The sequence below is a fragment of the Schistocerca gregaria genome, chromosome 8 (genome assembly GCF_023897955.1).
Source record: "Schistocerca gregaria isolate iqSchGreg1 chromosome 8, iqSchGreg1.2, whole genome shotgun sequence".
NCBI lineage: Eukaryota > Metazoa > Arthropoda > Insecta > Orthoptera > Acrididae > Schistocerca > Schistocerca gregaria.
The window spans coordinates 145,327,437-145,348,926 of NC_064927.1; the positions used below are offsets into that span (position 1 = coordinate 145,327,437).

General features: G+C 38.0%; 1 protein-coding gene across 3 annotated transcripts in view; it reads left to right on the forward strand.

The window, feature by feature from the left end:
- LOC126284229 (uncharacterized) overlaps positions 1 to 21,490 on the forward strand; it is a 333,906-nt gene that overhangs the window by 56,683 nt on the left and 255,733 nt on the right. For 2 of the 3 annotated variants that reach the window (XM_049983005.1, XM_049983007.1), the window contains exon 6: positions 20,496 to 20,639. The exons of the other annotated variant lie outside the window; for it this stretch is intronic. In XM_049983005.1, the coding sequence (XP_049838962.1) occupies positions 20,496 to 20,639 (144 nt within the window). The remainder of the gene's footprint in view (positions 1 to 20,495; positions 20,640 to 21,490) is intronic. 3 annotated transcript variants of the gene reach the window in all.

Sequence of the window (21,490 nt, forward strand, 5' to 3'; positions counted from 1 at the left end):
TTGATCATATGGTCCCGGGTATGATTCCCGTCAGGGTTGGGGATTTTCTCTGCCAGGGACTGGGTTTTTGTATTGTCCTCATCATTTCATCATCATCATTTGTGAAAGTGGCTAAATTGGACCGCGTGAAGATTGGGACTTTGTAAGGGTGCTGATGACTACGCAGTTGAGCGCCCCACAAACCAGACATCATCATCACGTCTTTTATGTTATTTCTTTTGCACCACTTGTCTGTTCAGATGCTAAGGTCCTAGAGCTTTAAAACTAATCTACCTCATTATGCTTTAATTCCATTATAACAATTAACGGTGTGTTTTCTGTGGTCATTGTTTAATGGCCACTACAAAGTATTCTGCATTTTACAAGATTATATTGCTTAGGTCTGCATTGTCATTATTCTTGGATTAACAGTTGATTCAGTAACTATAAACTGTTCAAGATAGCACTGCCCAGTGTTGAAAATTATGCTGACTATAAAGAAGTATTTATGTTGTTATATTACAGTTACAAGACCATGTGTTGTTCACAGTGAATGAGTAAAATAATTAACAAAAATTAATTATTGAAAAGTGGCACAGATATTAAGCCATTATTGCCATTTCTTCAGAGTTTCTTATTTAAATATATCATCTCAAACCACTACGTGAAGACTCCATGATTTTATTCCTTAGGAACGATGTTCAGGAATGCTTTGTACACACACACACACACACACACACACACACACACACACACACACACACAAGCACTTTTGAGGACTCAAAATAATGCACCCATTTTTTTCTTTTTAGTTTTGAAAAGAGATATTAACCACAAAATAATAATAATAATATTAATAATATAGTAGAGAGAGAGAGAGAGAGAGAGAGAGAGAGAGAGAGAGAGAGAGAGTAAATGAACAAATATGGAGTACCTAATCATCATAAGGTGGGGGGGATGATCCTATAGCCAGAGTGTGAATACAGGTATTCAAGTGCCTATAGAATACATTCCTAATATTTTTGGGCCCAACAGATGAAAAAAGTACACTGACACTCATTTTTAAAATCAGTAGTTTAACAAAGTTTTCAGATTTTTTTTTTAAGGAAACTGCTGAACTATACTATTTTGGTTAAATGTGATGGAAATATATAAAGAAAAACTTCTTTGCTGCAACCCATATAGGAATTTGCCTTTGAAGCCAAAAGTCCAGATATCAGTTTTTTTTAATTTCAGATACAGCTTTCCACTAATTCCTGACCTATGTCCAGCTCTCTCTCTCTCTCTCTCTCTCTCTCTCTCTCTCTCTTTTTTTTTTTTTTTTTTTTTTTTTTAATTTATAGAAAGATTCTAGGACCCAGTGTGAAACGATCATTTTAAAGACTTCCTGGAAACTATTTGTAAATCTGTTTTAAAATACTTTGAATTATGGCAAGATACTAGAAGGTCATTGTTATTTGTTTTGCTTAAAGGAAAGATTTGGAAACTGATCAGAGTTTTGGTTGTACAAGGAATGTTTTGACACAAATGCAGAAATAGTTATTTTTGCTTTGATCCACTTAAAATTGTCTCGTTGCACCAGCCGATTTCTCATTAAATTTATTACATAAATCAGTTACTAACCTGTATCATTGTGAAATATCAATACATTCTCTCTTACTTATCAACTTTATTTTCAAAAAATGTTAATACTGGGTCAAAAATGTCACAACTTTTTGTGGATACCCTTTGATGACCAACAAACCTATGTATTTTCATTACCAACATTTTTCAATGGATATCTAAGAGCATTGCATTTGTTCTTGTTACAAAAGAGATAACTTCATCATTTTGAATAGAAACTGAGGCAGTATGGAATGAAATCACAAGTAATTTTTACCATAGTATGAGGAGCTTTCAAAGAAAACATTGAATTTTGCTTATAACATCTTTATTGCTCATTGTACTACATTTGAATGCTGTCCTCCTCAAAGCAGTCTCCTCTAGCTGACAATATGTCATTCCCAACATTTCCTCCATTTTTGGAGGACCAGGAACACACTTTTGGAATAGTGTGCAGGTTTCTTGCTGCATTGCCCTGAATTTCCTCTGTGGTTTGAAAGTGGAAAAATCTGCTGGGGCTAAGTCCAGAGAATATGGTGGATTGGGAACAATGGGAGTTTAATGTTTTGTCAGATAGTTGCAGACAGGGAGCAATGTGTGACTCGGCATATTGTAATGATGCAACACTGATGTCTGGTTTGTCCACAGTGTGCACAATGTGCGCACAGCATCCCACAAACACACTGAAATTCGCTAATAGACTTCATTATTTACCTCCTGACCAGATGGTACAAATTTCTTATGGACAGTCCCTTTGCATTCAGAAAACAAAACCATCAATCACCACCTTGATTTTTGACTGACACATAGACTCTCTTTTTGGACAAGGACACACTTTTCCCACCCAATGCATCTGCATCTTTGTTTCAACATCATAGCCATAAATTAGTGTCTCACTCCTTGTCAGTGACATTCTTAAGGAAGTTTTCATGTTGGTTTTAAAGTTTTTTAATTGTCACTTTGTCATTAATCTGATGAACAGTTTGTGCACATGCTTATTTCAGCAGCTGTAGTGCAGTAGCTAATTGTCTCACCAAAACAAGGAAAATGGCATTTTTTTGTCTAAACCTGCTGCAAGGTGAGCCTAGTAACAACAGTGTTCTCCCTTTGTCGGTTGACATACTATTTCCAAAGTATGGTGTGCTTTTGAACAACTCGTGTTTATGTATTTAATCTATATCTACACAAATACTCCTCAAGTTTCCATATTATGCATGGATGATGGAGGATACCTTGTATCACTACTAGGCAATTCCTTCTCTGTTCTACTCACAAACAGGGTAAAACGACTGTGTGTATGTCTCCATACAACTCCTACTTTCTCTTAACTTTATGGTCCTTATGCAAAATGTATGTTGGCAGCAGCAGGATTGTCCTGCACTCAGCTTCGAATGCCAGTTCTCTAAATTTTCTCAATAGTGTTTCATGAAAAGAATGTCATCCTCCCAACAGGAATTCCAATTTCAATTCACAAAGCATCATCACGTTACTCGTGTGGCCGAATGCACCAGTAACAAATCTAAAGGGTTGCCTCTGAATTGCTCCAATGTCTGCCTTTAATTCCAAACTGATAGGCATCCCACACCCTTCAGAGTGGATCATACTAGTGTTTTATATCCTATCTGCTTTATGCTACACTTTCCTAAAATTTTCCCAACTAACTGAAATTGACCGTCCACTGTCCCCACTACTACTCTTATGTGCTCATTCAACTTCAAATCGGTCTACAACATTAGACCTAGTTATTTCAACAGTGACTATGCCGAGCAGGACACTGCCGATGCTGTATCCACACATCATGGGATTGTTTTTCCTACTCATCTGCATTAGCTTACATCTTTGTACATTTAGAGCAAGCTGGCATTCATCATACCGCCTAGAAACTCCATCAGGTCGTCATCTCTTCTGCTGCAGTCACTCAACAATGACAGCTCCCTGTACAATGGCATCATCAGCAAAAAAACTGCAGATTGCTACTCACCCTCTCCATCATATTATTTGTGTGGAGAATAAGAGCAGTTGTATAACACTTCTCTCAGGCACTCCTGATAATAACTTTGTCTCTGATGAACTCTTGCTGTTGAGGATGACATACTGGGCTCTATTACATAAGAAGTCTTAGAGCCTCTCTTATATCTGGGAATGTGATCTGTGTGCTTGTTCCTTGCTTTATGGTCTTCGGTATGTCACCATGTCAAACACTTTCTGTAAATTTAGGAATATGGAATCTGCCTGTTGTTCTTCGTCCATGGTTCGCAGGATATAATGTGAGAAAAGGGCAAGCTGAGTTTTACACAAGTGATGCTTTCTAAAAATGTGCTGATTTGTGGACTGAAGTTTCACCATCAGAAGGAAATTTATTGTATTTGAACTCAGACTATGTTAAAGAATTCTGTAGTAAACCTATGGTAAGAATATTGGTCTGTAACATTGCAGGTCTATTATTTTACCCTTCTTATATACAGGAATCACCTGCATTTTTTTCCAGTCACTAATGACTTCACATTTGGTGATTCGTTATAAATGGAAGCTAATTAAGTATCAGAACCATAGAGTACTCTTAGTAAAACCAAAGAGGGATTCCATCCAGATATGATGACTTATTTTGCACTCATTCAGTTGCTTCTGTATGCTAGGGATGATTATTATCATGTCCTTCATATGGGAATCTGTGCAACAGTCAGCTGGTGCTAGGTTTGTACATTTCTGTGGTGGGAACGATTTCTTAAATGCGAAATTTAAAACTTCAGATTTTCTTTTTGCTGTATTCTTCTATTGCCACACCAGACTGGTGAAAGGGTGATGTGTTCCTTCCGCCTAAACACCAGCAAGAGCATATGCTGACATGTACTGCTGCAAGTATGTTGAATTGTAACTCAAATGCGCTGAAGATGGCTTTATAGCCAAAATCTAAGTTTGCAAGAGTAATAAAAACTAATGGGATTGTGGCTGATTTTTGTGTGCCTTCCTGATAATAGCCTTTGACCCATTTTGTGAGTTTACGTAGGATCAGAATTTTCTCAAGTTCTTGTCAAGGTCTTTTGCTAAGGTATGACAGTGGAAGTTGTTGTATGCTTCACACATCTTTTTATAGATGCACGAATTTCTACTAACTTTTGCCTGTCATCATTTGTAACAGTCTCTGCTTCTTCAGCATTTTCCAAATATTATTATTAAATGATGGTTTGTTTTTCTGTCCTTAATTCCCTTACTCAGCACATACTTCTCCAGTGTGTGATTTACAATCAGTTTAAACTTTGCCCATAATTCCTCTACATCCATCATACTGGTTTAATTGATGTCCATTCATTGCCTAAGTGGGATGCTAACAACTGCTCTTTCTACAATAAATGTTCTCCTAGCCTTCTTAATGGATTTATTAACTTCGGTAACCAAAGCTACAAGGTTTAAAATTTTTCTACTGGGTGTGGGCTGTTGAACTAGCTGCTAGAGACAAATTTTGGAAAATGTGTTTTAAATTACTACCCAAGACTGTCGGTCCTTACCACCTGCAATGAATCCAGAGATGTTGTAGTCTATACTTTGTAGGTTAAAGTTGCTTTGAGCTAATATTGAATGCTCCGGATTTTCCTACACTACTTAGTGTAGTCTTTTTGTAAGTGGTTCTATAACTGTCATGGCAGAATTGGGTATCTAGTAATAACATCCGATAATCAATTTGAGTTGACCTATGCCTATTATGTCCAGATAACTTCAGAGTTAAGACTCACTTTTGACCTCAATAGAGACAATATTTATACTGACTATGGCATCTAATCGGTAATTTTGACATGTGGCATAAGTGGCGTCCATGCCAAAAGAAAGGTTATTTTCAGAGTGAGATATTTTAATTTCATGATTGCGAAGAAAGAAAGATAGAAAATATACTAAACATTATGGTAACTTTTATTAAGAAATGGTAGTTATATGCCAGGCATAAAAATGTGTTTCGTAATACTGTGCTTTGGTGTTTCTATTTTTTAATGCCTGTATTCTCTTATTCAGTCTTCAGCAAGCTAAAGATTCAGAACAATATATGTTTAATAGACATTTTTTATTTTATATGAAGTGTTTGTAGTAGTTCCAAAATTATCTGGTGAATGTCTGCATTTGCTTTCATAGAGTTGAGTCAAGACTACTTATCAGCAGTGATGTGACTCATTGAAACTTCATTTTCAACCTGTCCATAAAAAGCCTCATGTGTTTATACTGATGTTTTGTGAACCTATCAAAACATGTGTAGATTCAATATTTTGGTCGTTCTTTATCATAAACTGCTGGAGTCACATTCAGTATATAACTTGTGTTTGTTTTTTGGATAATAAAGTCATATCTACATATCCTCTGAAACTTTTCCTTAATGTTAGTTGTGAGATGCACCCTTCTGTATGGTAGCACAGACCAGTAATTGTAATGAAGTGAGTGCAAGTACACTCATAGATATAGAAAATGTTTCAGTTATAAATCTGAAAATAATGCTCGGTCTCAAATAGTTTCATAGCAAGAAGGCCAGAGAAACAGAATAATTTAATTGATAATTTTATGCTGTTAAAATTCACAGTATTTTCAGGGAAAATTTACGCAAGTGTCAAGTTTACATTTAATATATGCAAGAAAAAGGTGTTTTTAATATTCAAGGATGATTTTAGCCAAAAATCTCGCAGGGAACTCATGTGCTGGAGGTTAGATAGCTTTTGTAGGACAATTTGAAGCTGTTTCTGTGGTCTGATAGAACACAAGTGTCGTTTATCAATTTGTTGTTATTGACTTGACCTATACCACTGTGCTGTGCTATGATCAGTTATTGTTTTCATCCTGTAGTCCCCTTTTTACTCACTCCTGTTTTTCTCTGACTCCCTTCCCCTGACCCCACCTTTTACACTTTTTTTTTCTATTCCTTAACTGCCTTATTCTTTTCCACTTTTTGTTTCCTCTTTCCAGTTTCCGACATCCCCCAACCAATCACTTCTCTTCTTCTTGAAGAAGGAATGTACAGTACTGTCATCTAGAGTATTATTTAATGTTTTAATTTGTTCTCAGCAATGCAGCGAGTTGCACCTATTGGAAGTACTAGCCAGTCTGTCTGTCTCTTTGTGATTTTAACAACTTTCTTAATTTTTAATTTAATTTTTCATTTTATGGATGTAATAAATACACAAATGTAGGATTAGTTTATTTACTATTGTCATGTTGTCATTACAAAAGGGATGTATTGAATATGGTGATAAAATAGACAACTGAATTAAGTGCCATTTCGGTGCTTATCGTTTACTCATTAACCAGGTATAATAGACAGCATTACAGACTTTTAGCTTATTGCGGGTTTCAAGTCATGACATTCTTCATATAAGGAAAGCTTTGCTGTCTTTCCAAGCCTAATATATGGATATGTCGGAGGAATTTGTATTTTTGCATTCCTGATGTTCGACCAGTAGGTGATGGTGAAATATTGTGTCACCTTTGATGTGATGTACATTTGTGGTATTTCATGCCCCCCCCCCCCCCCTCCCAACACACACACACACACACACACACACACACACACACACACACACACACACACACACACACACACACACACACGGGGGGGGGGGGGGGTGCTGCCTTCACAGGATCAATGGCAGTTATAAAATTTGGAAATGTTCTCATTGCTGTGCTATCACAGTTTTAAGAAAATGAATCATTCATGTTACTGTACATGATAGATTACCGTTGGTAGTAGATACTTTGAAAGTTTGTCAAAATTTTTTATTTGCTAGAGTTTAGCGAAAGTTGTTATATGCTAAGTTTTCAAATATGTGGAACATAGTCTTCTTGTGAAGTTAAAATTTGTAACAACTCGTTAGATTTTATTTCTAACAAGTAATGATTTGTCAGTAAAAATGATCAGGTTATGTGAGTGCATTGTCAAAATGTAAAACTCTCTTATGGTTGGGCCTCCGTTGCCCTCCCTCAGGGTCTTTTTACTGGCTTCTGAAATAGAAAAACTTTGTTATATATTGGTGGAAAAAGCTGTTACCATAATCTGATATGGTATTTAGGATGAGGAATAGGAGTGTTAGATATCCTTTTTCATTTGCGTATTTTTACCAGTGGCTAAAAATAAAACAAACACCAATCAAGGACATCTAACTCATTTTCTTCCCATCCTCAACGCCACATAATTTTGATAACGGTCTCTTCCATCACTATATATGAACTAAAGTTTTCTCATTCAGCTGTCAGCAAAAGCACTCTGAGGAAGCCCATGTATTTGCCAACTGTGGCTGAAATGAAACATCAGAGAATTTTACGTATTAACAATGTGGTCACATATGCTGATGAATTTTACTGACAGTGACAATGGCCGCTGGAGCCTACCCGTGAAAAGGTTTGATTTATTTGATCAGAGGTCTCACTGATTCACTCGTATTTCCAATAATTTTTTTCATTGTTTTTGCTGCTACTGTTGTTGTTGTTGTTATTATTATTACCAATAAATTATGGTTCATTTCATTGGAGGTTTCAGTGATTCACTTGTAGTTCTTATAATCATTCTTTTCATTATTGTTATTATCATTAAATCTATTCTAGAAATGATTACAGGGTGCACTAACTGAGGAGCACATTGAGTGTGAAGATTATGTCATTGAGTGAAATGACAAAGTAACACAAAGGTTATCAAATAAGTTTTTCATTATAAAAATGGAAAAAGTCCCAGTACTTCATCGTATTGTTTCCACTATAAGCATTTGATCATTTCAGTGTACATAACCAAAACCTGATCTGTGTAGCAAAAAATGTAAGCATATTAGAGTCATGTCTAATGACAACTGTGGAAAGGTAAAGATAAATATATCTGACATCTCGTGGAAATCAGGTTTTCTGCCGGGTATCAGCGTCTTCCAAACACGATATTTCGACGTCATTACTTGACGTCTTCATCAGGTGTTCCCTGAGACTGGCAGTATGTCCTACATTGGCCAAACGACTAGAACGGTGGAAATCAGATGTAAGGAACACCAGCGACAGGCCACAAAATCAGCAGTAGCAGAACACTGCCTAGAATTGGAACATTCCATGGATTATGAGAACACCAAGGTCATGGTCCAGACCCACAGGTTCTGGGATAGTGTCATCACTGAATCTATAGAGATAAAGATGGCACAAAACTTGATTAACCGGGAAGCAGGATACCAGCTAAGCACTGCATGGAACTCGGCATTTGAACTGCTGAAGCAATGCCGGAGAAAATATGTTTCCAACACGAAAAACGAGCCTCAGACATCCGCACACTGCAGGCATGAACCAAGAAGGGAACACCAGGAAGCCTCAGCCGCAGTCGGAGATGGCCAGAGCGGGAGCGGACGGAATAGGGAACGTCCAGAGCGGCATTGGAGCGCCACTCGCGGGTGCGGACCGAGAAGGGAACACCAGGAGGCCACGACCGCAGTTGGAGATGGCCAGAGCGGGCGCGGACGGAATAGAGAACACCTAGAGCGGCAGGATAGCGCGACTAGCGGGCGCGACCCGGTCCAGCAAGCAGCCAGTCTCAGGGAACACCTGATGAAGACGTCAAGTAATGACGTCGAAATATCGTGTTTGGAAGACGCTGATATCTGCAAGAAAACCCGATTTCCACGACATGTCATCAAATCGCCGGGAAAGTCTAAGAAATTACATAAATATATCTGCTCCTCAACGAATGTTGATGTGTTGTTGTTCTGCGTGCTATGGCTGTTATTATAGTATGAAAATGTACGTTTACTCCTGCCTGTTGCTGTGAAACAATATGTGCAGATCTTATACAGCAAACTGTTCTTTGCTATTCTGTTAGCCTTTTTGCAGAAATGACAAAGTAAGCGATAAGTTTTAAACTGCTGTTATGTTTCTACAGTATAGATTTATATTCCTTATTATCCCATGTGCTTACGTTTTCATGCTTCTCACTAATGCCTTTTATGGTTGTGAGTAGTAAGACCTGGGTGGAAATGCTTAACATCTGCAGCTTCCCTCTCAGCATTCATCATTATTAGTAAACAAAACAAATGACATGTAATGATGTTTTAAATGCATTAACAATTACTGAAAGTGAACATGGCAGCGTAGAATACCTTGACATTCACTTGCAAAAAAACTTTTATTTTTAGCAAATTGTTGCGAAAGATAGTTACCTATCTTATCTGAAACTTGGTATGATATAAAATTAATAACTTCAATAAAAAAAATCAAGCACAATTTATTTGTCCTCGTTTGAATTTAGTGCCTGGGGATTGTCAGTGTGTTCCATGTTTTTGGATTCCAGCCAGATGAAATTTTGAAGTAATAAGACATTAAATGTCTACCAGTTATCTGAGCCAGGGAAGACATAGCAGCATGATATGTATAACAAAAATGGATTGCAACAGTTGATATTCGAAAGCCTGAGAACTGCACAATCAAGTCAGTTAAACAGATGGGGAATATGTCGTAATAAAGATGTGTGTGAGCAGAGCTGTCTGAGGAGAGATACACATAGCCTTTCCAATCTATCATTAAAGTTAAATGCATAGGTGAAAGACACTGATCAGGGTATGCGGCAAACGGTAGCCAATTTGTAATTGGTTGTCATTCTGCTTCAAGTCCTGCAGTGAATCTTACTAGCAGTTTACATGTGAAGTTCTGGATTCAGTATAAGGGCACAAATTATGTACACTCACTGGCATGTTTATTGAGCATGGTGAGGTGATTGGCAACAGATGAGACTTGTCACATGTGCAGGCGTTTATTTTGTAATGGGAATCTGCTGTACCTTTTCAATACTTTTCGCTATGGAATCTTCGCTCCCCCTACAGAAGGTAATGTGTTGTGAGGCTACTGACTTTTGAGGATACTGTAATCATTATGTGTAGTACAGTTAACGTGCCTTCAAGTAGTAGTACTTGGAGCACAGGTCATGAGGAGGGTCTTGTAGGAGGGTAAGCCACATGTGCAATACCTTCTTTAAGTGCAGGTACTTTTAATCAAAATGCTAAAAGTGTTGCCATGCAAATTACTTTTATTTAATTAGATTGATAAAAAATCTACTTACAAAGTGACAGCAGAACACGTACACAAAAGGTGGTTGTAATTGGCAATCTTTCCGATCCAGTAGCTCCTTTTTCAGGCAGAAGGAAGAGGAGTGAAGGAAAATGACTGGAGAGGTCTAGGAAAAGGAGTAGATTTCGAGAAAGCCACCCCGACTTGTGGGCCAGGAGAGACTGACCATACGGGATGAGAAGGAATGATTGATTGTTGGGGACTACATCGGACGAGATTTGAAAACCTGAGAGCTTAAAGGTGCAAGACAGGTTAATACGCAGACAGAGATTACTGCTTAAACATCACGTATGAGTTAATAAGAGTGAAAAGCTAAGTGCATTGTACTGAATAGAGGTGGGAGGGGGAGGGGGGGGGGGGGGATGGAAAGACAGTGAAATATGTAGAAAACTGAAACAGAATGAAGCAAAGAGTAGTTACAGTGAGGAAGTGCTGGGACAGAAGAAATTTAATGTAAGTTACAGCTATGTGGGTGGCGAGAACCAAGGACATGTTGTAGTGCTAGTTCCCACCTGCGGAGTTCTGAGAAACTAGTGTCTGAAAAAAGAAGCCAGATGGCGCATGTGATGAAACAGGAGCTGAGGTCATGACTGTCATGTTGTAGAGCGTGCTCTGCAACAGGATATTGTGAGTTGCCAGTACACACCCTCTGCTTATTCACATCCATCCTGATTGATAAATTGGCCGATATAGAAAGCCAAACAGTGTTTGTATAACAGCTGGTGTATAACGTATATTGTTTCACAGGTGACTCTCCCTTTGATAGTATATGTTTTGCCCATCTACCACCATCTATATCCCGCGTCCGGCCATCCTGATTTAGGCCGATTTCCTTCCCCGTCCTTCCCTAATCCGATGAGACCGATGACCTCACTGTCTGGTCTCCTTTCCCAAAACCACCACCACCACCACCACCACCATCTATAACAGCCCTGTAACTTGTGTGATATGCTATCGCTTGCTGAGTAGATTTTTTATCTATCCAATTAAATAACTCTGATTCCAGAATGAATAAGCACAGGGAATTTCTGGATTGATGATATGTGAGCATATATGACTGACTACTGTGGCAAACATTGATCAGGATCTGTTGAATGACCAGTGGGAACACTTGATTGATATTACTCCAATTTCCAGCATAACTGAGCTGGTTACCTGAATCAGTGATGTATTTTGTGAGACGAGACAGAACCCTGCCGTGCTTAAGAGTTGGGTAGTGGTTGTTGTCAAGATATCAAGCACGTAGCTAGACTGTCTGAATACCTGCTGTAAACATTTTCTTAAATGTATGTGTATAAAAATGTTATTGTCAGAATCTTACTGGTGCCTTTAGCAAGCAACCCTGGAACGACAACTTAGAATCGGTTTCATAAAAAAAAGATTATTTTTGTGTGTCCTGCTGTTCTCCAAATTTGACAGCAAAAACCTTTACAACGTGACAGCCGCAATACAGCAGTAACAGAAGATGACAGAGATGACAGGGTAAAAAGTAAAAATAAGTAAATAACCTATGTACGAGTAGTAAAAGTAAATGAGAAGGGAAGGAAAGAAAGTAAATTAACCTCATAAGTATATCAGAAACGTGGAAAGTTGAAGTTGGGTTGGGGGGGGGGGGGGGGGGGGGCAGGCAAGTTAGAAGGCAGTTGACAGCGACACAGCAGCAGCAAGTAATTAGTAGCATAAGTTGAAAATAGGTCAACGATCTGAAAGAAATTCATGGTGTTCAGTAAATTTTGTAATGTGTGAAAATAATCTTGAAATTAAGTACTAAGGTCCTTGTTATTGTTTCGGGCATATTTCCTAGTGACTGTATATGCACATACAGATTGACTGCTGTAAGGTATTACTTCAGTGTTGAAAGGTGGGCAGCCTCTGTTCACTGGCTGGTGTTTGATATGGTTTGTGTTATAGGCTGCTCTCCTCGTGTGAAGTAGGATTAGCGGTCAAAGGATTGGAGCAGTCAGTTATAAGAGGATTCATAAGACCAGTTGTGAACATTTTTTGTCACAAAGGTACGTTAGGGATGTAGTTGAATAGTGTGGGAAAGCACCATTTCTGTCATCAGTTTGTCTCTCAGCTCATTTCCATTGAACTGCTATTTTGGGGGTGGGGGTGGGGTGGTGTTGTGTGCCTGTGTGCCGCCCCTCCCTCCACACACACACACACACACACACACACACACACACACACACACACACACACACACACACACAGTTTAATTACTGATGGCATCTGTATTCCATATGGGCGAGAGTGTAGCTGCCACATGAGGGATGTCAGGCATGTCGCCAAAGCTGCTTTGTCTTGCGGTGTGGAAGCAGTTCTTTTTCAGTGGCCAGGGCACTGTGCTTACCTAGTATCTCACTCTAGTGGCAGTTTTGAGAATTACAAAGAGATATTCCTTTGTAGTTCATTTGCTGATGTATACAAAGGAAGAAATGGCCTATTGCAAGCGAACAGGGTCAGAGATCACAGCTATTTCTTTCATACAGAGATTCAGAATTGGAAATAGAAGGTACGAAGATACAGAAAAAGAAGATTCACATTTTACAGATAATAGTATGATATACAGTGTTTCACTTGGCTGTAAAACACTAATTTCTTTCCGCATTTTGTATTAAAAGCAGTGTTGAAGACTTTATTTCAAACTATGTCTTCTTGGTACTGACGTCAGCATACTTTCAGTATTCACGTGATGAGGCAGACCTTTCATCACCATCTGTAGTGTCTATGTTGGTGGCCGTAGAATCTTCATCTACATATGTATTTCTCAAGCCACCATATGGTGCATAGTGGAGAGTACCTATATGGTGCATAGTGGAGAGTACCTTATAACACTGCTAGTCATTCCCTGTTGTGTTCTGTTCACAAATAAATCAAGGGAAAAATCACTTCTGTAGAAGCCCTGATTTCTATTAGCTTCTTTTTGTGATCCTAACAGGAGATGTACGTATCTAATTGTGTGTGTAATTCTGAGGAAACTGAGTAAGATTGGTTTTAACTAGACAGTCAGCCACAACTGCCATTGTTTCAGGAAGATGTGTGTCTACAGCCTGCTTCACATAAGGTGGCACTTACGCACATAGAGGCTGAGTGATAGGGAGGCATGGAGGGGATGAGGTTTGTGCATGCGTGGCGGCAGAGAGCAGGCAAACGAAGTCCGTGTTGCCAAACTGTGTTGCTACAGACAACAATCACCTTCATTTGCCTTAATGTATGTGAATGTGGTCACACAGTTTTGCGTTTACTCACATATTACTCTCAGTATAATCCGATAGAAACAATTTGCACACAGGTTACAAGCCATGTGGGAAAAAAAAATCCAAGATAACAGACACATCTTAATATATGTTCAAATCTATGAGGGAATAATACATTCTAAAACCAATTTTGATCATTCGTCTACATGAGAGAAATTTTACTTTTGTGTCTCGAGATTGTGTCCACTGCTCCACAGCAATTGTCTATGTGATGTCAGAAGGCGAGAACAGCTGGTACAGCTTTGTGAAGACATCAACAGCAATTTTTCTCAAAACGATGATTGTCTGATGACAAGATCATCGAAAATAGTTGCAATAATTGCCATTTATTGCGATTTGGACTTTGTTATAAGTAAAAATGTAATATATAACAAAATAAACTTCAAGCTCAAACCGAAGTCATTATAGTTGTTTGAAAACTGCTTCTACTCCATATAATTTTTTAAATGTTTATAATGCGCTTGGGTGAGTGTGTTCCACTGCTGTTCAGTGTAAACCACTATGTGTAAAAAAGAATTACTGGTAGCAAACACTAGTGCAAAAGACTTATTGTAACAATTGTCAGTATGTTACCATATTTTTCAACTTCATTCGACATTACAGTGAGAGAACGCATTTATGATCCATTGAACAAGCTAACAATTAACCATCTTCTGTGAATAATGTGATGGAATGCTGACCGATAACATCGAAAACCGCCGATGTCTCGACAGGTACCCTCCCTTTCATTTTAAGGCATTTTCCAATTTTTGGCATGAAAATGACAGCGGTTTACATGTCGAAATAGAGGGGTTTTTGATGAATTTATCCAGCTGCATTCTCGAAAGTAATACAACAGGATGGGAAAAGCTTAACTTCTCCTTGGGCAGTGTGTTGAACATAATTGTCTGAATACTTTGTAGGCTACACATTCATAACCAATAAAAGATACGAAGTTCTCATGTACAGTGCATACAGTTGATATGTTGATAAAAACGTTTCTGAACCATGATTCTTTAAAACCAAGAAAGATCATTGCTTTGTTTCAAGCTTTACACCATAATACCATATACTGCCTTAGTTCATGTCCGAACCACCTGACTGAAAAAGTAGGATGATACGTTCAAGGCTTTTATCCATCTGCACCTCCCTGTGAAAGTCTTATTTTTGAAACTTTCCAGCGTGATACACAGTGTGCCCACACTGAAGGGGGATGCTATCTGTTGCTTCAAGCACAAGCCTTTCAGTGTCTGTTATCTTGGATTTTTTTCCCATGTGGCTTGTAACCTGTGTGCAAATTAATTCTATTGGATTATACTGAGAGTAATATGTGAGTAAACGGAAAACTGTGTGACCACATTCACATACAAGCAAGTCAAATTTGTACATTGTGTCACGTGACTTTTATAAATTAACGAGCTGCAAGAGTTCAGCACAAGTCTGGCTTACATTGTCCAGAATGTTTTTATTTTTCAGCTAGAGCACTATATCCCCTTTTCTGGTGCTTGTACTTTGTTATTTCTCTGTAACAGCTGAATGATAACTTACATGGTAATTACAATGACTGACTTTGAAGCTAGGTATGGCAAGAATTGTTCAGTGAATCACTTCTTGAAAATGATAGCATTCATTTCCAAATGCTAGTCACTACTGATTTTCTTACATCTAAATACACGTTAACTCTCAGGACCCAAATCAGAAAAAGAGCCATCTTGCAGAATAAGTATCCAAGAACGTTTTCCTAAGAAAACTTTAAAACCACCAGTACCACCGCTCATTTTCCAGCAGGTATTCATGGAATGATTCTGATGCACTCATGTTTCATCAAGGTAATACACTGTAGAACTACCCCCTCCTCTTGTATCATGCATCTTTATAACAGGTGTGCTTCGTGCTGCTTCTATGTCACTTCTTTCAATTAAAACTCTTGTCTTAACATGTTTAAAACCAATGTAATTTTGAAATTCTTTACATTGACGAAGTGCTACCTTTGAAGCCAATTTGCTCAAGCATAATTGTAACAAGTTTTTGTGATGCTGGGTATTCCCTTTTTATTTACATTTCAAACATGGAGTGCTTTAAAGCATCTTTGCCAAAACCATCTATTTGTGTTAAAGGTTTCTTGCAATTTCGATGATTTTCAGTTTTCTACAGCTCTTGACACTTTTGTTTACTGCTCTCTGTTCATTTCTCTTGCCAACAAGTGCTTCTACAGTTCGTTCTTGAGTCTCGAAAACGACAAAAATGGAAGTATCGGTTTCAGATTCAAATTTGAAGAAGTTGTATATGATGGACATAAACCACCTCGACTGCTTGTAAGGCAGTTGCATCTAGAAGATTACTGTGCAATTCGCAATTAAGTGCCTGGTAGAGTGTTCATAGAACCACCTTCAAGATGTTTCTCTACCGTTCCCCTCTCGAACAGCATGCAGGAAACACGAACACTTTTATCTTTCTCTGCAAACTGTAATTTATCTTATTTTATTATGTTGAACATTTCGCTCTATGTAGGTGGGTACCAACAATGTATTTTCACACTCTGAGGAGAAAGTTGGCGACTGAAATTTCATGATAAAATCCGGCCACAACGAGAAAAACGCCATTGTTTTGATGATTGTCACCCCAATTAGCACACCATATCCATGGCAGTCTCTCCCCTATTTCGTGAAAATACAAAATGAGCTGCCCTTTTTCAATCAGTTCTATCTGCTATGGATACCACACATGACAGCAATACTCCAGAAGGTGGAAAAGCATAGTGCAAGTAGTCTCCTTAGGGGACCTGTTGAATTTTCTAAGTGTTTTAAAAATAAATTGAAGTCTTTGGTTTGCTTCCCACACAATGTTATTGGTGGGATAGTTGCATTTTAAGTTATTCATAATTGTAATCCCTAAGTATTTTGTTGAATTTAGAGCCTTTAGAATCTTGTGTTTTATCCTGTAAACTGAGTTTAGGGGATTCCTTTTAGTAATTTTCATTATTTAGTGTAATTTTCATTATTTAGTGCAATTTTCATTATTTAGTGTAATTTTCATTATTTAGAGTCAGTTGCCACTTTTCTCACCATACAGATGTCATGTCTAAGTCATTTTTTAATTGTTTTAATCTCTGATGACTTTATAAGACAGTAAATCACAGAATCATCTGCATACAGTCTTAAGAGGACTGCTCAGGTAGTATCCTAAATTGTTTATTAGATCAGGAACAGAGGAGCACCCATAACACTCCCTTGCAAATGCCAGGTATCACTTCTATCACTTATGTTTTACTTAATTATTTTTCCTCGCTTACTACATATGGTGATCTTTCTGACAGGAAATCACAAAACCAGTTGCACGCCTAAGACGATACTTAATAGGCATGCAATTTAATTAAAGTTGCTTGTGTGGAACTTCATGTTTATTGCTGTCACATGACATATATTCATTTGGAAATCACACTAAAACTTTAACAGATACACATTCACAGCTATACTGTTACAAGAAATTAACATTGACGTCTGAATGAATAATTTGGTCGCTATGTGAATGCAACTGCATTGTTGCAAAATACGGCAACAGCGCAGCACAAGGGGAAGAGATTTTTGCAGTTCAATTTGTAACTCGGGGCTAGCCGCTCGGAAAGAGATTGACTCTTATTGGCTACTAGCAGTTAATGGTGGGGGATGGGCAGAACAACTGAAAATAGGCCAGTCTTCCAGCATGATGCGAGCTGCAGTCTCACATTCATTTATGTTGGTGAGATGTTTGATTATTGTACTAATTTCTTTGACCACTGCATGATTCGAGACTTTAAATGTGAAATGAAATGAATCAGTGTGCTACTTAGTAATAGAATTGCAAGTATGAAAAGCAAGTCCAATATAAAAAAAGACAGTATTTTGAAAAGGTTAGGTTGCTACTCACCATATAGAGGAGATGTTGAGTCACAGACAGGCACTGCTGCAAAGGCTGCTGTATATTTAATCTTTTGGCCTTCTTCTAAAGTAGAAAGACATACACATTTACGCAACCACAATTGACACACAAATGACCATTGTCGCTGGCCTCTGAGGCTGGACTGCAAGCAACTACGTCCAATAGGAAAAACAATCTGTGGTCTGTGGATGGTGGGGTAAGGAAGTGGCTTGGGGCATGGAGGCAGAGGGATAACAGTGGTTGCTGTGTGTGTGTTGTGTGTGGGGGGGGGGGGGGGGGGGAGAAAGGGGGAGGGGTTAGTGCTGCCTGTAGGAGCATGAAGAACATGGTGGTGACAGGGTAGGGCTGCTAGATGCAATTGGGTGGTTTCTTGATAGGGAGGGGCAGGGGAAAGGGAAGTGGAAAAGGAGAGAAGTGCTATCCCATTCCCTCCTGCTCTCACTCCATCACTACACAGCCTTCTGTTCCTAATCTTTTCCCCTCCTCTACTTTTCTACTCCCCTTCCACCGTCAAACCTCCTGACTGCACCTAGCATCCCTATCCAGTCCCCCCCCCCCCCCCCCCCCCCCCCCCAATGTCCCTGCATGCTCCCACAGGCAGCACTACTCTCTCCCCCATCCCTACCTGATATCCATCCCCCTCCGCACCCGAACCTCCAGCATGCCCTCATCACCTATGGATTGCTTCTCTCATCAGGTATATTTACTCACAGTCCAGTCTCAGTGGCCAAAGGCCATGGTCATGTGTGTGTTACATGTGCTTGTGTGAATGTGCATGTGTTTTTTACTACAGAAGAAGAGCTCTTGGCCAAAAGCTTAAATGCAGAGCAGTATTCTTGTTGTGCCTGTCTTCACCTCAAATCTCGTCTGTATGGTGAGTAGCAAACTATAGTTTTCACAATACTGTCATTATTCCACCCTGGATTTTCCATTGTTGAGTCTATAAAAGAACTTGCTATCATAGGGTCTCCTGTGAAGTTACATGAAATTTGCAGTCTTGTCAGTATTATTTTATGTATGTATGGACTACTACAAACAAGATCAATACAATAGACTACAGCAAAGTGTATTCAGACAAAGGGAGAAATTAAACTGGTAAGTGCATCAGGAAGGAGAACAGATGGTGGTGCAGGAACCTTTCACTTTTTCTTGTGCCAACTCAGGTGTTGTAATAAATTATTATAAAAAAATGACAGAGAATGTAGGATATTTAAAGACTACTTTTATCACTCTTAGTTGTAATACCTATTTTAACAAAGTGGAAATAAAGACATCGTTAACTTAATGTTAGACATTTGAAGAATGTCTTTTATTTGCAGGCATTCAGATAACACCTGTGGGGCAGGTGGGGGGGAGGGGGTTGTATGCAAAAACATTCCAGTCACAAATGTAATTTACATACATAAGTATCATTCTTCAGTTATATTGGTGTAGCAATTTTTAAGGCTGGGGTGGATACCATGGAATAAAATGAACATATACTACCCGCTTTATAAGAATGCGTAATAAATTAAAGTAAAATGAAATGACATTAAAATGTTATGTAACAATGACTGAACCATTTGTTATGTATAAAATGGAAGATTGAGTATTAGGAAAGAAGTTTGAACACCAGGCTGCAAAATTGAGATTTCTAACATTTTGTGAGAGGTGTTACAAGATGTGATAAAATAAGAAATAAATAAATTTTTCAAGAGCTAAATATTTTACTGTCTGTGATAAAATCACCAGTGATATAGAATAATTAAAACATTTTAGGTGGGTGGAAGCATTTCAAACTCTGAAGATGAAACAAAAAAATTAATGTTATGTAGACGTCAAACGGAAATTGTATGTGGTCCAAGGACACGCAAATTTAAGATGACTGCGAAAGAAATCTCATGAATGAGTATAGTGTACAATCCTTAAAATGAAGAGATTGTGATGTAGGTGTTGGTACTAAACAGTTTTGCTAGGTTTGTGCTGCTTAAATATGTCTCGTCTTCACACAGTAAAATGTTACCAACTTATCAAAATGCTTGAGCATTGCATTCTGTACTTATGATGCTTATTGTTATTTCTGTGAGAGCAGTGCACTTTGGTTCTACTTTTGATTACTATTGTTGGGGAATTTTGATTTTCTCTGCTTCAGCTGGGAAATTTTGATTGATTTGCTTCAGCTTCTCGGAACATTTTTTCTTTTATTTTTTTAACAAAATGGGTGCACTTATTATATACTTTCACTGACAAATATTTCTTAAATTAATGAGAGCCATTACTGCTTGTTGAGTTGCATGAACTTCATTTGCTGTGCTTCTTGTTTGGCTGTTTACCCGACCTTTACTTCAGATTCTTTGTGGCAAATTTTCCTCTTTGGAGCTAACATTTTTATTCGGAAACCACATGCTTAATATTTACCAATCAATATTCTGTTGCTGTACTTCCTATTTATGCTTCAGGTCTTCAAGTATCAAATTTTCTGTTTTGGAACAGTTATTCTTCTATGCATTAATTTTTTTCTTCAGTTTTTTTGGTATGCTTTGAATTTCTACCAACATGCAAGCTTAAAATTTCTTTTAGGTAAACAGTATGATTCTAATGAAGAAGCTACATTCTGTTATGCTCTCATTCAGTACATTTACTTCTTTACAACTTCTGTTTTGTAGACTCTGCTTCAGTTGCTAGTAGTTGAATGATTGAAAAACTCCTGTCTTTTCTCAGAGGAACCATTGGATGACACAGTGGCAGAATTCATGTCAAACTGTGCTTCAGATATGATAAACACCATTTTCGAGAAGTATGACATTAATTTCCAACTGGAAGAGGGAGTCAAAAAGCTTCTTGAAGGATATGAAAAGGTTGAGAGTAAGTACTGTTTCTATATCTTCATCTTGTTTTTGAATGCATCTCTTTTTTAAATGCTTCGGTAGTTCTTACCTCTTAAGTGATACTTCTTGTCTGACAAATTCACAACAATTTTCGAGTAACGTTTAACATTTTTACACAGGAATATTCCAAGACTGTAGTTTGACTTTCGTGTTAACACTTTTTCACCAAGACTAGAAATTGGAAACATATCAGTTCATGGAAGAGTATAGAACCAAAACAAAACATTGTGGGAAGTGGAGCTATGTTTTAGTGTGGTGGTGTAAAATGTTGGAATGTGCAAAGACAGTCACCAAACATTTATGGGCATTGATCAGTGCATAGTTTGTTGTGATTTGTATGATGATGATGAAAATAATGACAGGTAGTAGCAGCAGCAGCAGTAGCAGCACAGGGGTGTACTAAGATAATTTATAGGTTGGACAGTATCTCGCTGGGAAATGTAAGAAGGAGTTTGGAGAGGATTTTCTGCCTTTCAACACACAGTGGAAGTTAGTTAACGCTCCAGTGGACAATTTGCTTCAGCCATTCCACTCTTAGTTTGTGGTGTGTAATGAAGAGTTGGTTTTTGTGATTGATATGGTTATAAAAATTCTATGCCTGTTTGGTATTTATAAAATTATGATTTATACCATGCTGATACATACTTCACAACTATGTAAGACAAGATTCAAGTATTGGTTGATTTATGATTAAAGATGTACAAAATAGCTTAAACATTAGCCACATTAGAACAGTTAACAATAAAAAAGCCTTGTGTGAACAATTGCCAAATTTGTAGAGCAATGATAGAAGGCAGATGAGGAAGCAAATGTTTGGGCCATTTTGAA